We start from the raw sequence: 17,467 nt of genomic DNA on the forward strand, positions 1-17,467 counted from the left end.
CCATCAAAGCTGAGCATATGGTTCAAATATATCTTACACAAATGTTCAAGCATCATGGAATGCCGAAGTCCATTGTGGGGGATAGAGATCCCAGGACAACAAATCTCTTTTGGCGGGCCTTATTTGATAACATGGGCACCAAATTGGACTTCTCATCAGCTTATCACCCTCAAACGGATGGGCAAAGTGAGGCTACAATTTCAGTCGTGTTGGATCTCTTGAAATGTTATGTGACGGATCAGATGTCTTCTTAGGAGAAGTACTTACCGCTTGTGGAATTTGCATACAACAATGTGGCGGATCAGAAGTCTTCTCGGGAGAAGTACTTACCGCATTTGCATACAACAACACGGTGCATGCATCTACACGAAAGGTCCCGTTTGAGAATGTTTATGGTAAGGTGGTTTTGCCACCCATCCTTCGCACAAAGGATGAGATATTTGCACAACTGATGAGTATGTAAGAGACTTGGATATTGCTTTTGCTCAGGTGCGGACAACCATTGCAAGGTCACAAGATAAGCATAAAAAGGCCGCCGACAAGCATAGAAGGCAATTGGATGTTAAAGAGAATGATTGCGTATTGCTGAAATTTGAGAAAGCAAGACTTGCAAAGAGGGTGCATATCCTACACTTGCAACCAAGTACTATGTAACACGCGGAAGCTCTGGGTAGTCTTCTTTCAGCCCTAAACACTCTTGGAAACCTTCTGATGCAAAAACGCACCATCTGATGCAAAAACGCAGGTAGAGAGAGAGTAGAGAGAGAGAGTGAGAAGTGCTGGAATTTCAGTATATACTATGGTACAAAAAGGTACATATCTTTGCAGCCCTTGGCTGCCCTCTTGAAAAGGTGATAACACACCAAAACTGCCCTAGACTAGGACTCCTAATGACTCATACCCCTAGTGGGTTGAATGACTAAGACCTTGAGCAAGGGGGCTATTTATAGTCCCTTGGAGTACATGGGAAACTGGCCGACTGCTGGTCGGCTAGTAATAAGTTCATAAAACCCCTTTTTATGCAGCCCGACTGGATGTGCTTTTTTGTCCTTGATGCACCTGCTGCTGCCACACCTTCCTGGCATTGCTGACGTCAGCCGACATGCTTTCTGGTACAGCCGACAGCTCCTATACTCAGCCGACTGCACCCTGGTTCTTCTCCATATCCAAACTGGCCACTTCTGTATCTTGTGCTCCAATCCCTGGCTCTATCTAGTTCTGCTCTTTATCTGGCTGCCTCTTCTGGATCTAGCCCTGAGAATGTCCATGGCATCTATGATGCACATGACATCCCCCTCTGCTAAACTTGATGACGGGAATCCAACCTGCTCTTGGATGACTGTCATCATCCCAATCCTGTCCCGAAGTCCCTCTGTCATCTTCCATCCCTGGCAAACCTTTTTCTCTGAAAATCCGGTCTGTTTCTCCAAACCACTCTGTCTCTGATGAAGATCTATGCATCTGGTCTTCCTCTAGTCCACAATCCATTCCTGCCCTGACTCTGAACACCGTCTTGGTCTTCGTTCCTGGAACTGAGTCTGGCACTCTCACATCACCCTTGGAGGATCAACCTCCCTTGGGACCGTTACCTGAGAACCTATCTGGCTCACGGAACTGCCATCCCCATCTGGCACTGTGGAACACCACCAACAAACCTCCGGGGAGTTCTTCCCGAACTGTGTTCCCGCCTTGGGCTTCGAATCCGTGTACTTTCCTGTACCTTGGACCTGTACACCATCATCTGGGACTGATTCAGCGTTTAGCTTTGCTGAGCCTGATGCTCTGATACCAATGTAACACGCGGAAGCTCTGGGTAGTCTTCTTTCAGCCCTAAACACTCTTGGAAACCTTCTGATGCAAAAACGTGCCATCTGATGCAAAAACGCAGGTAGAGAGAGAGTAGAGAGAGAGAGTGAGAAGTGCTGGAATTTCAGTATATACTATGGTACAAAAAGGTACATATCTTTGCAGCCCTTGGCTGCCCTCTTGAAAAGGTGATAACACACCAAAACTGCCCTAGACTAGGACTCCTAATGACTCATACCCCTAGTGGGTTGAATGACTAAGACCTTGAGCAAGGGGGCTATTTATAGTCCCTTGGAGTACATGGGAAACTGGCCGACTGCTGGTCGGCTAGTAATAAGTTCATAAAACCCCTTTTTATGCAGCCCGACTGGATGTGCTTTTTTGTCCTTGATGCACCTGCTGCTGCCACACCTTCCTGGCATTGCTGACGTCAGCCGACATGCTTTCTGGTACAGCCGACAGCTCCTATACTCAGCCGACTGCACCCTGGTTCTTCTCCATATCCAAACTGGCCACTTCTGTATCTTGTGCTCCAATCCCTGGCTCTATCTGGTTCTGCTCTTTATCTGGCTGCCTCTTCTGGATCTAGCCCTGAGAATGTCCATGGCATCTATGATGCACATGACATACTATGGGCCTTTTCGAGTGATCGAGAAGATCAATGAAGTGGCTTTCAGATTGGCGTTACCTAGTCATTGGCACATACACAATACTTTTCAAGTGAGTCTCCTTTGCAAGTATGTAGGAACGGAGCCCAATGAAACGGTCATTGAGGATCCACCACAAGTGGATGAGCTTGAGGAGATCTTGCAGCTAGAGCAGATTGTGTATCACAAGGAACGCAAGCTTGCTACAAGTAAAGTTGTGAGGTGTTACCTTGTGAAGTTTAAGAACTATCTTTCCATTGATGCTAAATGGGTAGATGAAGAGTTCTTCAGAGATTGCCTGCATGTGCTTCAGACATTGGTCCACCCGTGCTTTCTCATCATGTATGTACGTTGGACTAGTGTCCATGGCAGTTGTATATGCCACGGATTGATGCCACTCATGTGATACTGTGGACTTGGCTTTCCGTTGGGACTTGTGCCTTTGTGTACATGCCCGAAAATGCCTGGTGGATTGGTGTTCCATTGGGTCTGGTACTTCGTGTACTTGCCTGGAGCACGTCTATTTTGGTATAGTCTCATGAACGGGGATTATCCATACCAATGCTACATTGCATAGCATCTTTATGTACTTGCTAACAATTGAAATTGCATGTTGTTTTCATGCTTGCTTGACCAATGTGTAGTTCCGGGTAAGGGGACGCCCGCCCATGAACCGTCCGTGTGAAACAGTCTGCTAACATGGTTATGTGGCATGTGACAGGTGGTAAGTATTGCTCATAAACCTAGCCTTAGGAGTTACCACTAATTTATAAGTGAGTGTGTACATACTTCATTAAGTTTTGGGCAACCAAAACTCACTTATAAATTATGACCAGCCCAGTGTTCACACACACTGATATTCCGAGGTGGACAAAACCCAATGTCCACCGCCCAGACCTTATCCCCTTTGTACAAAGGGAATAACCAGCCATGTGTCCACTCTAGCTTGCTCCACAAAGCACCTGCCTGCCATCTACACTGGACGACTCACCATCTCACTCCTCCTCCTCTCTCTCTAGAGATAGGCGCCTCCTTCATGAGGGCATTTTGGGCTGTATTTTCTGCACTTTCTCCCTCATGAGGGCATTTTGGGCTGTATTTTCTGCACTTTCTCCTTCCCAACTCCATATCCAAGCTTACTAAGGTGTTTCCCAAGCTTCCAAGAGTGTTTCTGAGTGCTAATCACTCTCCTATATACTCTCAATGACTGAAATTCAGCAAAACAACTCTCTTTATTATTGTAATTTTTGGTCTTTTTGCTGAAAACCGTAATTTCAGCTCTGCTTTCTCAAGTTAAACCATAGGGGAAGCTTTCCCAAGGTTTCCTTCATCCTCTTGAAGACTTTTGTCGCGAAGAAATGTGACAAATCGAAGATCTCATCACTCCAATAACTTCCATCGCGAAGACTTTCGCTGTCATCGACTCTACTTGCAATTGGTAAGCTTTTATGCTTAAATATGGAAGCAAGTAGCAAGAGGGAGGAACCGGATTACAAGATCACATACCCTGTGTAGTGTTCTCTTGTCCTACATGCTCTCTTATAGATTGTTACTACCATGTGTTTGTGGAACAATAGAGAGCAGATGGTAGGGAACATGGGCACTGGAGAGGGTAGTGTGAGTTACAAGTCTACATCGACAACCCCTTGTTTGCAATACTGTATTCATATGCATTGGTATGGAAATCTGGTCAGAAATGCCCATGACACTATGTACTTGATTCTCCCAAGATCAATATACTTTATTTGAGAGAGAGGCCGGCCGTTGCGGCTCATTGTGTGTCTCTTGTCAATTTCAGCAAATTTCTTCTTGTATTGAGCATGTGTCCATCAAATCTTAGTGTATTTAAGTGTATTGATTAGCATTGTGTTCAACCAAGTTACATTGGTTTTGCTCTTTTCCATTCGAAATTGTCACATCGGATTGGGTTGGGGTATTAGTTTTTGGATCTTGGCCGACTCCCGTCAGGCGATCTTTTTTCCCAGTTCCTACATCGGATGCCATCATTGTTTGTAAATATTATGTGGATTAAGTCTTATAGAAGGCTAAGGTTTAGTTTTTTTTTAAAGCCATGTATAAACTTGCTTGGGGAGCCAACTTGGGAAGTTTTTTTTGAGTAGCTTTTTAGAAAGCTAAGTTTGAAAGCCTAACGCTATTTAAGCCTTGTGTTCTATTTCTTAAAAGAGGAGAATCGGTGCATTGAAAAAATTGTGAAAGGGCTTTATAGAAGGGCTTTGTTTTTTATCACAAGCTTAGAAAAGCTTTTGTTCTTTTTCAACGAGGGCCTGAACGTATGCATGAGAGACAAAGAGAGAGAGCTTCAGTCTGCTTCACATAACAAGAGCATCTTCACCATCATCAACACACCCATAGCCCTCATGCTCTCATTGGCGGCAAGAGCTGCAAATGGCTCCTCTAGCACACGGTTTGCATGTGGTGTCTTGGCTAGTGGTCAAGCTCTAGAGCTCGTGTGTGCCTCCTCCCGGGTTCGATCCACACTCCCGCGGGCTTTTGGGGTGTGGTGTTAACACTGTGGTAGCCGTCGGGTTTCATTGGTGTAGTTTGGTTAGTTGGCCATAGCCGTGAGTCGGCTGGCTTGCATGGTCGCTTTCCGACGACTTCTTCTGGCCGTTTCGGGCAGTTATCTAGTGGCAGTTCTTCTGCAATAAAACTGTGGATTCTCACAGGCTTGGCGAGGCCCTAGCGGACATTTGCACGGCCGATTTGCTCAAAGTCATATTAAAAAGCACTATTTTCCCCCCCCCAAAAGCTTTAAAAAAAGCCAAAAGCCTTGCCCAACTTCTAGAATCCAAGAAATCCTCCCGTGAGGGGATTTTTTTTTTCCCCGAGAAGTAAAAGAGCTCCTAAGTCTGCAAAACGACGACCTTTTTTTCTTGAAGCGTATTCATGCACACTTGGCACCTTTGTGTGTGGACTTCTCAATGTTGCTTTCCAGGGACTATTGAAGGACAAGATACTATAGTGGTGGTGTGTCACGTGCATCCCGCACTTGGATGGTACAAAAATATCTGTACAGCAGGTGCAGGACCTAGAGTGGTCACTCGTCCCTTGTGCGTCCCAGTACGGGACGAGCCAGCCAAGGTTCCACTCTAAGCGTACACGGTCAGGTGTACAAGTAACCCGTACATGGTCTTGGTCAGGTGTGCAAGTCCCGGATATGGAGGAGTGCCAGTCTGTGTTGTGAGTCACCCTCTAGAATGATGATAGGTGTTCCGGGCAGCATTGATAGGCTTGTAGCCAAATACAAGGGCACCTAGGGAGCATCTAGCTGCATAAGTGTAGGGGCAAGGGTTTACCCATGCTGCCCTACACTTGTGCCACCTGGGGCAGCCCATGGGCCATGGCATTGGCCCACAAAAGCCCCATAGCATTGCTGGCCAGCTTTTATGAGGCATGGGGCACTGTCGGCCAGCCTCTAGCTGGCGTGGGCAGCAAAGCGGCCAGCCAAAGGGACATGTTGCTTCAGTCGGCCAGCCAAAGGAGGACTGTTGCTCAGTCAGTCAGCCCTTATAGAGGGCCTTTACAGCGGTCAGCCAGCAGCTAGTGGATGTGGCAGGAGCCTGAATGGCTCACGTATGAAAAGGTGCACATTATAGTGCATATTGACAAGTCATGGAGCTGTAGCAAACAGGCCGACCCCTTGTAGCTACCAGACCAGCATATGTCTGTGCCTATAAAAGCCAAGGCTTGGCAAAGGTCTTTACCATCTCATTATTCACAAAGTGCTGAAGTGATCCAAGGGCCAGGACAGCCAAGGGAGAACGCAAGCACGGTGAACTTGAAGGTCAACAGTCAGGTCACTACAGGCTGCAGATTTACAGCCAAAGAGGACCTACAGAAAGTCAGCCATTTTTCATCATTCAATAAAGTAAATACACCAGTCCTTGGTGGGAGGCCTTCAGAGGGTTATTTGGCACCCAATCTGGTGTACTTTGTCTTTGTTCTTCTCCTCTCTATCTCTCTCTCTCCCTCTCTCTTGCACTCTTATCTCCGCTACATCGTGCAATCGTCAGGAACCAAGGTGCTGAATATTCCTTATCAAAGTATAATCCTCACTGTAAGCTTCCGCATGTTACATGGTGTGCATGCAGTGAAACCGATCCCGTCAAGTGGGAATAGACTCCGTTGGACACCCACACGCGTAATAGCACAACTTTAATATCACAATATAAATGAACAACTCAAAAACAACTAAAAACTGAAATGAAATAAAATGATGATCAATGGACACCAGCACTGGGGCCGGAACGGGCTGACCTCCCCCTCAATATATGATATATTATTGGGAGTATTTAAGTGATACAATGCTCCATGGGTTCAATGAACCAGATGATGTCCAAGTACAATTGAAATGAATACAGTTACCAAACAAGAGACTTGAAGTAGACGTTTGAAGGAGAGCGATCCACTTGAAGAAGTCTAGTCTCTACGGTCCCGTGCCTTTACTCGAATCCGCAGAGAGCGCCCCACTGGTGTTCCAGGACCACGCACAAACAGGCGCTCCCGTACTAACGCCTGGCTCTCCCGATCTCAGCACCCATGGACCGTGGTTCTCCAAAAGCTTGGACTACCCGGCACCAAACAGGTGTTAGTAACAGAGAGTATCCCTTGTAAGATTTACACCAAAGACCTTTGCTTGAATCTCAATCCACTCACCTTGTAAAACAATGAATATGGCTTTCAGTAGTACTAGGCACCCACGTATGAAAAGAGAGAAGCCTTTATTACTGCTATTGCTGCCAGTTTGAGAGCTGGGGGAATGAATTGTCAGCACTGCCCGACAATACGGGGAGCTGGAGTCGCCTGTGCGCAAGCTAGATAGAAGTCCTGTGTGTGCAGCCACCTGCAAGGTGAGAGATGGGAACCTGTACGCAGCCACGCAGCCGCCTGTGTGGACCAGTTGAGAGCCTTACAAAGTTGTGGGGCAGCAATCATGATTTGTCATAAGCGCCTACAAAAACTGTGCAAGAGTTCGTAGTAAAGTTTAATCGCAAATATTCTTGTTTTGAGCGAGCGGTGGCTCGAGGACAAGAAGTAGCGGCTCAAACCACTACTCCTAGCCCTAAAGCTACTCTTGTCAAGCTAAATCGCTTTATTGATGCTTTGGACCCTATGTTACAAAGCAAGATCCGAGGATGACGGCTGACCACTCCTCAAGATGCAATTCCGATTACCAACAAGGAGAAAGAAACAAATATGTGGCTGGCTTTGCGACCTCCACCATCTTCGGAACCAGCTCCTATGCAAACACCGGTTGTTGTTCCTCGAGGTGAGAGTCTCGTGGATCGTTTGGTTAATGAGTTAGTTCAGTTATTACAGCAACAACGAGCTAGAAATACCCAACCTAGAGAAGTGGGGTAGCCCAAGTGGAGTGTTTTCATTGCCAAGAACGTGACCATGTGCATCCCGATTGTCCAAGGCTCTCGTAAGCCAATCCGCGTGCTAGGAGCTAATGTTTTGAGCGTGTCTATTGAGGAGATAACTTCAGGAAACGTTGTGAGCAAGTTGAGGCCGAGGTTCTTGTGGGTTCTTGTTTCGGGAAATGTCAAACAAGTTGAGGCAGAGGTTCTTGTGGGTAAAAGAAGTCACGCTCGAGTGAAAGCGAGCACAGCAGAGGCTGAGACTTCTCATATGAAGCACGCAAACGCAAGAAGAAGAGCTCGAGAAGGAAGATTAGATTGGGAGATTTTGCGCTTGGCCATGGCGTCAAGGCCTATGACTTGATGGAGGATCTACGAATACTCAAGGTGGACATGACTCTTCCGCAGCTTTTGGCTATTAGTCCAAGCATCCAAGTGACGGTCCAAGGGAGTTCACAAGGAGGCTAGTGATGTTACGATCCATTTGCATGATGATTTGCCCGGTGATTGATGTGATTATTCAAGGCTAAACCATTCGCGGAGCCTATATTGATGGAGAAGCGGCTATGAACGTCATGAATCAAGCTACCATGGAAAACCTTGGGCGTCATTGCCATGAAGCTTCTCCCTTTCGTATCAAGTTGGCCGATAATTCCCGTGTGCAAACTCTTGGGATGATTAAGAAGCTTAACATTGATATATGTGGTATGCAAGTGCCTTAAGATTTTCAAGTTATTCCTACTAAGGCGGATCAAGTGGCCTATCCTCTTACCTGGGAACGGCCTTAAGATTTTCAAGTTATTCCTACTAAGGTGGATCAAGTGGCCTATCCTCTTATCTGGGGACGGCCTTGGATGCGACAAGTAAAAATGACCCAATAGTGGAAGACGGGAGATTTTCTAATGCAACGTGGTGACCATCGAATAAGGTACAACATTCGAAGTGGACAAGCCTAAGAATTGGAGGAGGAGGAGACCTCCTATGATAGTGGAGAGTATGACATTGATGCTACAAGCTCTTCTTATGATGATAAGGAAGAGGATTCCCCACTCAACAAGATCTCTATGGATATGTTTGGTGTCATCTTGATGTTTTGGATAGGGATTCCATGCCGACACATGAGCAGGGAACTAACAATGCAAATATGCTTGGATCCTCTTTGACGGAAGAAGAGGAGGATTACCTTGATATGCTTGCCAGTTTTCCCCAACTCTTTGTTACGGAGTACACATATCTTTGACGAGTGACTATGATCGAGCATAAGATAGATCTGAAGCCCAGGGCAAAGCCAGTGGTACAACAACGTCAAAGATTGGGAACCGTTCAACATGATGCCTTGAACATAGAGATTGATCGACTTTTGAGAGGGGACTTTATCTTTCCCGTGGAGAATTCAGAATGTGTTTCACCCGTAGTGGTGTCTCCAAAGAAGGGGGATAAGTGGCGCATATGTATTGATTTTTGACCCCTTACTAGTTACACCAAAAGGGATCATCACCCTCTTCCTTTTCAAGATAAGATTCTTGATCGTGTGGCAGGTCATGAGATGTATATGGCGTGTGATGGGTATTCGGGCTACCTCCAAATTTGTATTACCGACGAGGATCAATTGAAGACGACTTTCATCACACCATGGGAATAGACGAATGCGCTAACAACCTTTCAATGCTTTATGAATGCGGTGTTTGAGCCATATCTTGGTACGTTTCTTTGTGTCTATTTGGACGATTTTTGCATCTACTCTTCTAGGTTTGAGCACCTTGAGAAAGTTCGTCAAGCTTTTGAGAGTCTTTATAAGCTCAAGGATCCCTCAACCCTTCAAAGTGTCACGTCGTCGAAGCCGAGGTTCGTTTGCTTGGTCATGTGGTTTCATTCGATGGTATTGCTATGGATTTCGAGAAGTGGAGGCTATTCTTTCTCTACTTCGCACATTGTTGACTTTTGTCAAGAAAGTTAAGTATTACACACGTTTCTTGGAGGAGCTTCCACAACTTCTCTACCCTCTTCATCATCTTACTCTTCAACCACGTGCTTATGCTTGGACCCATGCACATCAAGCTATATTTGAGGCATCAAAGCAAGCTATTGTGTTGTTGCATGTGTTGTGCATGCAAATTCTTAGCCGGCAATGGCATTTGACATACATTTTGACCATTGCCATAAACATTGTGTCCTTCACGGGCTACATAAGGTATTCGTGCATGGCGTGAAGTCGTCGATTGTTCCTCTCTCATAGCATGGAGATTCATCCTCTTAGACACAAGTTCTTGTTCGGGTACTTGTGGGGATTCCAAGACATGTGGGATGGTTGCCTTTTCTGCATAGGCATCCTTAGTACGAGCCAACTATGCACGTGCTGCATCCCTCGGTTGCATGTGTAATTCTTGAGCAATCATTGCCATTGCATGATCCATATAAGATTTAGCTTTCTTGGCTTTCAAACGGTCATGTACCAATGGATCATTGTGGTGGTAGAGATTCAATTCTTCTTGTTGTGCATGGAGAAGAGCCTGCATATGAGTAAGTTCAGCCCTCAAGACTATAAACTCTTCTTCCTGCATTTTCTCTTTGCTGCAGGACAGTTGTCCCATATACTCATGTTCCCTATTGTGCACCACATGAGTTTGTTAATCCTGTAAAGCATTGGAGGCATGCGTTTCATTGTCCCCGCCTCTTGTGTTAGCATCTCCAACATTCACTGTATGGTTGTCCATAATGTTCTAAGTGTAGAGATAGCTAGTGTTCACGGTGATTGTCTCTCACGATAGAAGTGAAAGAGAACCGTATGCTCTGATACCAATGTAACTTGGTTGAACACAATGCTAATCAATACACTTAAATACACTAAGATTTGATGGACATACGCTCAATACAAGAAGTAATTTGCTGAAATTGACAAGAGACACACAATGAGCCGGAACGGCCGGCCTCTCCCTCAAATAAAGTATATTGATCTTGGGAGAATCAAGTACATAGTGTCATGGGCATTTTTGACCAGATTTCCATACCAATGCATATGAATACAGTGTTGCAAACAAGCGGTTGTCGATGTAGACTTGCAACTCACACTACCCTCTCAAGTGCCCATGTTCCCTACCATTTGCTCTCTATTGTTCCACCAACACATGGTAGCAATAATCTGCAAGAGAGCACGTAGGACAAGAGAACACTACACAGGGTATGTGATCTTGTAATCCGGTTCCTCCCTCTTGCTACTTGCTTTCATATTTAAGCACAAAAGCTTACCAATTGCAAGTGGAGTCGATGAGAGCGAAAGTCTAGGTTTATGACCAATACTTACCACCTGTCACATGCCACATAACCATGCCAGCAGACAGTTTCACACGCACAGTTCACAGCGGGCGTCCCCTTATCCAGAACTACACATTGGTCAAGCAAGCATGAAAACAACATGCAATTTCAATTGCAAGCAAGCACATAAAGATGCTATGCAATGCAACATTGGTATGGACAATGCCCGTTGATGAGACTATACCAAAACAGACGTGCTCCGGGCAAGTACACGAAGTACGAGACCCAATGGAACACCAACCCACCAGGCATTTCCGGGCATGTACACAGAGGCACAAGTCCCAACAGAAAGCCAAATCAGTGGCATCAATCGCTGGCATATACAACTGCCATGGACACTAGTCCAATGTACATACATGATGAGAAAGCACGGGTGGACCAATTGGGTGACCAAATGGTGACAACAGATGTAGACAAATATGGGCGTGGACACATTTCCGACCGAACATGCATTTAAAACCCGAGCAAAAAATTCCCATCACACTAGTTGGAGTCAGTCAAAGTCAGTCCAAGTTCGACTGGGTATGAATCTCTCCATGGAGAGTAGTAGTAGCAGTCAAGGCATTAGGGGATTGTGTGTAGGCCAAAGAGGGGGCTGTGGACAGCTCCTTGGGTAGCCTATTGAGGGGTCAGATGGCCGGCACGTAGCCCGAAGGGGGTGTCCTTGTATGAACCCTTCTTTGGGCCTTGTATGATCCCGTCAACTCTACGGCGAGGGGTGACCAGCCCCTCTGAGTCCTATACGATGTGTAATTGGGCGATTGGCCCATTCTCTCTCTCTATCTCATATCCATGCTGAGGCACTAGGCATAATAGAGGTTAAGGCAGGCAGCAGCAGAATGCAGCCCTCTGGGCAGCTAGTGTGAACAAAGCTTACTACTATAGAGAAAATGCAGATTCAGTCCACCCAATTTGGTGAACTGTGTAGTATCTCTTTCTCTCTCTCCTCCCCTCTCTTTCATGAAAGTAAATGAATGTTGTATCTGCAAAGCTAGCAAGAAGGTCCAAAGAGTTTCATGCATGAGATAGCAAGGGCTTGTAATTATAATATCTTCAAGCTTGTTTAAGATAGCAATTTCATAACATTTAAGAATTGTTGCCACTCGTCTATTTCTCTTATCTGAATGGTCTCTTTGTAATGGCACAGGTGGGATTCTTCAAAGACTGCTTCACCAAGCAATCTAGTTCTGTTCACTTTTCAAGAGGTATATATGGAGTCCTTTTTTTTAGTGCTGAACTTCAGCTAGCATTTTCAACTATATTCTCCCATAGAAAGAAAGAAATAAAGAAAGATTTATTAACGTCTATAAAGGCCGGAAGAGTCTATGAGACCAAAAAGATGTTACATATGATCCATGTGTAGACTTGGTGTCAGAACACACACAAAAAGAAAAAGATGGGGCCTACGTACTACGTATGTCCCTGTGTGTACAATGTAATAGACACATGGAGAGCTCAAATGTCCATGTTAGAGTAGAGTGCTGAGACGTCCACTTCGCGTGGCTGGTGCCTTCCTATGACATCGGAGGATGTCTTCAATCTGGAGCTATTGGGTGGAGGGTCTAAATTTCTGAGGGCGAGGACGTTTGGCTCTTTTGAGCAAGGCTGCTCGATCTTTGACGACTCGAAGGCAAGACCTCTTGGGATCCATCACGGGATCAGTCTACTGAGTGTGTCCCATATGCTCCATGCGGCTAGTCAGTGTCAGGATGGGGCGCTGGTGGCTCTACTCAGAGGGGCATGAAAAAAAAAACATGTTTGTGGGTTAGAAACATGGGGAACTTTTCTACCCTGAAACGTTTCTGAACCCTAAAAAAAGAATAGCCCCAATTTTTGTTTTTTGTTTTTTGGCTTGTTTCTTCTTTCCCGTCATTGGTTTTGTGTGGTTGTTTTTGCCTTGTTATAGCCGATTTCGGCCTTCCATATGACAGCCTGTTTCAAGCCTCTTTGCAGCCTGGGAATTGCCATACCCTTTCTTCTCCTTCCCCCCCCCCCCCCCCCCAATTAGTTACCGAGAAAACATCCAAAATTGCTATGTACACACTTGTCCTCAAATGGGAAGCGAGAGTCAAGATGCATAAAAGGGGAGGATACTCTTCTCCTCTGGCTGGCCGCTCTAGGAGGAGAAGACTGTCTCCTACAATGGGGGAAAGGGGAACGACCACATAGGTGGTCTATAATGCCAAGTGGGCTCACCACCACTATTAGTAAGAAAGGGATTGTGACGTCAGATCCTCAGGAGGGCCTCCTAAAGCTTCCGCATGCGGTCTGAGCCACCTTGAAGCTGTCCTCACTAACCACGGAGGGTGTGAATGATATTGAGCTAGATGCTCTGGATGGACTCCACTGGCGGGGTGAGGGTGCCTTCAATGGCTTCACTGCATCGAGCTCTCCATCAGGGTCACCATGAAACGTTTCACAACTGAAACGAAACGTTGACGAAACAATTGATTTTGGAATGAAACATTTCAACACCGGGTAGGTGGACAATGAAACGATGGACTGAAATGATTATATACATAAAATCTGAAGGTTGGGGGCTCAAATCTGAATTTTCAGATTTGCCATGAAACGTTCAATGTTTCATTCCGTGATTGAAACGATTCACGACACAAAACGTTTCATGCCTCAACAACAGTGAAACACGTTTCATGGTGACCATGCTCTCCATATGTGTCAGGTAGCTATACTGTTGCAAGTCTCCCTTCTCTGGCTAGAACGTGGAGACCAGCGACCTATAGGTGGAGCTTGAATTGGCACTCTGCAGAAATGCGAAGGTGAGAGACTTGGAAGGGCTAGTCCCCTACCTTTCTTCTCATATGGCATGATGACCGCGGCCTAAGTGGCCCAACCATGTAGTGTAAACAAAAAAGGGGGTGCTAGGCATCTCCTCACTGTCCTTTGGATCATGCCATGTCCACTCTCCCGAGTCCCATTGAAGGCTCGTGAGAGGCCGACCCTCCCAAATCCATAACCATTAAGAGTCTCTGTGGCCGCCTTGGTCGGAGGAAGGTCGATGTGCCACTCATGTGCATGAAAACCAACCCTTTGCAAGGTGCATCCCCTGAAATCCTCTAAGGGGGTCTCTGCTCTCTACAGTCTGCCATTAAGCCCGATAGAGAAGGTTTGTAAGGCGGAGCTCTTATCTACGCTATGACCTGCCAGGGTTATATCGTGCCTGGTGAACACTCCCAGCCACTGCGGGGGAGGAGAGTCCGGTATCGGGGCCAGCCACTCTGGAGGGATGGAGTCGTCGATGTTGAGGCTAAGTCTGCCTTTGCCTTGGATCCTAGTAATGCCCCTCTCCTGGGCTTCTAGGGCAGTTGTTTGAATGTAAGCCAGTCTCCAAGTGACCTAGTGGGCTTGTGCTGAAAGCTTCCCACAGTACGTGCAGGGAGCCCCGAGCATGTGACCACTAGGTAGACGGACCATTGGGTTCTAGATTAGAGGCTGTCGGAGACGCTCCTTGGATGCTACTAGAGTTGATTGTTGAAGGGTCGGCTTGAGATGATCCCAAGCACGCAAGAGATGGCTGCAAATCTGTCCTCAAATGCGGGGCTAAAGCCATGTGCTCGCATCTTTGTGAAAATCCATCTTGTGCTCTAAGGCCAAGGGCCTCCTAGAATCGGGGTGTGGGCGAATCCTAGCCAGGAGGAAGTCCTTCCAAGGCTCACCACCCGGAAGAAGACCTCGAACAATAAACTTGCCCAACATGGCACGGCTCTGAATGGAGGGGTCGATGATGTCCAGGCCCCCTCTGCATTGTTGCTGGATGATCAGTCTACAGGCCACCTTGGACCGGGCATGCCTCCTGTCCCTGCTAGCCCACAGAAAGTTGCGGATCAAATGTTGAATGTGACTAATACAGCCTCGAGAGAAAGACCAGTAGGAGGTAATGTACCACATGGTGGTGAGAAGAACTTGGTCCACCACCACAACCCAGCCAACTAAGGATAGCATGGCAAAACTCTAGTATAGCAGCCTCTTCAGAATGCTTAGAAGAAGAGGGGCTAGCTACTGCACACGGGAGATGTCAATGCCAACATGACATCCAAGATAACAAACTGGAGTGCCACTAGGGACCACTGAAAAGCCTTGACAGGATGCCAAGTCGGGGCGGGCGATGAGCCAACTCAAAATCCACATGACGTGTGCTAGTTGATCTGCACTCCAGATGCACGATAGAAGATCTCAATTGCCTCAACGGATCTCTCGAGGTTCCCCTCGTCCCTTGATAGGCATGCCCCCGTGTCATCTGCGAACTCAAAATCAAGCAGCTCCTCGTGTGTGTGGATGGGAAGACGTAGTCCGTGGAGCCTACTCATGGCAAAGAGGTAGAGATAAGGTGCTAAAGGGAAACCTTGTTGGACTGAGTGAGAAAGCGGAAACCTGTCGCCTCTAGCTCACTGAATTAGAACATGGCTGTGTGAAGCTGAGTAGAGTCCCAAAACACCTCGGACCCACTCCTCCGAGAAGCCCATCCTGCACATCGTCCCCTCGAGAAAGCCCCAATCTACTCTGTCATAGGCTTTCTTGAAATCAAGGAGAGCAATTAGATCCTGTTGTTGCATCTTGGCCGATGCGGTCACCTCCCAAAAGGTTAAAATGTTGTCAAGAATACTCCGATCTTGAACGAAACCCGTCTGCGTACAATGAATCAAGTCTGGGAGAAAGGGCTACAATCTCCGGCTGATGGCCTTGGCCATAATTTTCTAGGTAGTCCCTAGGAAGGTGATGGGTCTCCATTGCCGAATCTCCAACCTATCACCACCCTCCTTGGGATTCAAGTGGATCAATCCCTCAGACCTCCTCTCCGGCATGGCTCGCCCGTAACCATTATCTTGTTGAAGGCCGATCTAAGGACGCCTTCCATGAGATCCCGGTGACAGACAAATAAGGAGGTTGGAAGCCCGTTCTCTCCCAGGCATTTGCCCCTAGATGTGAAGGGGATCAGGAGAAAGGTCTGGAGAGCATGAGGACCACCTCTTTCGTATGCCGGCAAACCTGCTCACGTGCATCTAGTAGCTATGGGAAAATGGGGGCACTCGTGAAAAGAGAGCTGAAGAAATCTGTGGTGATGGATCTCAACCGGGGGGGGGGGGGGGGGGGGGGGGGGGGGGTGTTGGGAGTTCTATAACAATAGATCCATCTTGGCCTCACAATCTGCGGATACCATCTCTCCACATGTGTGGGCCAACAATCTCAAAGAAATCCCTAGTGACCTTGGCATGGTATCTGAACTCCACCGGCCACTCGCGCTCCTCTATGGTTCTACGTCTGTACGGGCGGCGGCAGCCAGCTGACTCTCAATCAACGGGGTATCTGGTGCACTCTCCTGAAGCGGCTTAAGAGAAGCAAGACCCTTGCGAATGCTCCTCTCCTGCTCTTGGAAGCCAGCCAATGTGCTTTGCATTGCCTCTTGTAGTAGACTGCTAATTTCTCCAAGCCTGCATCCAATGCGCCTATGGTGCTCCTAAGTGAAAATCTGGCCTATCCCAAATTCCCTCTATCCTGCTGTAAATCTCAGGGTCGTGTGCGTGAGGGGGGGGGGGGGGGGGGTTGGGGTTGGGAATTCTATAACAATAGATCCATCTTGGCCTCACAATCTGCGGATACCATCTCCCCACATGTGTGGGCCAACAATCTCAAAGAAATCCCTAGTGACCTTGGCATGGTATCTGAACTCCACTGGCCACTCGCGCTCCTCTATGGTTCTAAGTCTGTGCGGGTGGCGGCAGCCAGCTGACTCTCAATCAACGGGGTATCTGGTGCACTCTCCTGAAGCGGCTTAAGAGAAGCAAGACCCTTGCGAATCTCCTCTCCTGCTCTTGGAAGCCAGCCAATGTGCTTTGCATTGCCTCTTGTAGTAGACTACTAATCTCTCCAAGCCTACATCCAATGCGCCTATGGTGCTCCGAAGTGAAAATCTAGCCTATCCCAAATTCCCTCTATCCTGCTGTAAATCTCAGGGTCGTGTGCGTGATGGGAGAAGGTAGTGCCAGCTGAAATACCAATCATGCCACCTTGACCACAAGCCCACTCATCTACATAGAACCGATCTAATCTGGATAGGTTGGGGCCAGTACTCCTCCTATCGGATCTGGAGAAACACAGACTCTTGGGGCCGCGTCCAAACTATGGAAGATGCCAAGGGTCTTGTCCCCTCAGAGCCAAAATCAATTCCTCCCAAGCCGAGTACTCTACATCAAATACTGTAGCCATGCCACCTCCGAGTCTGTCCTTTGCCGACTCTAGCATGTGAAAATCCCCACCCATACACCAGAAATCTGCCTGGTTGATGAGCTGTACTCCAAAAGGTGC

General features: G+C 47.1%; 1 protein-coding gene across 4 annotated transcripts in view; it reads left to right on the forward strand.

Moving 5' to 3' along the window:
* LOC147607825 (NAD(P)-binding Rossmann-fold superfamily protein) overlaps window positions 1-17,467 on the forward strand; it is a 109,943-nt gene that overhangs the window by 78,338 nt on the left and 14,138 nt on the right. For all 4 annotated transcript variants that reach the window (XM_086789583.1, XM_086789584.1, XM_086789582.1 and 1 more), the window contains one exon: window positions 12,294-12,351. In XM_086789583.1, the coding sequence (XP_086645709.1) occupies window positions 12,294-12,351 (58 nt within the window). The remainder of the gene's footprint in view (window positions 1-12,293; window positions 12,352-17,467) is intronic.

Source organism: Cibotium barometz, chromosome 54, assembly GCF_041138505.1.
Source record: "Cibotium barometz isolate CiBa-2024 chromosome 54, ASM4113850v1, whole genome shotgun sequence".
NCBI lineage: Eukaryota > Viridiplantae > Streptophyta > Polypodiopsida > Cyatheales > Cibotiaceae > Cibotium > Cibotium barometz.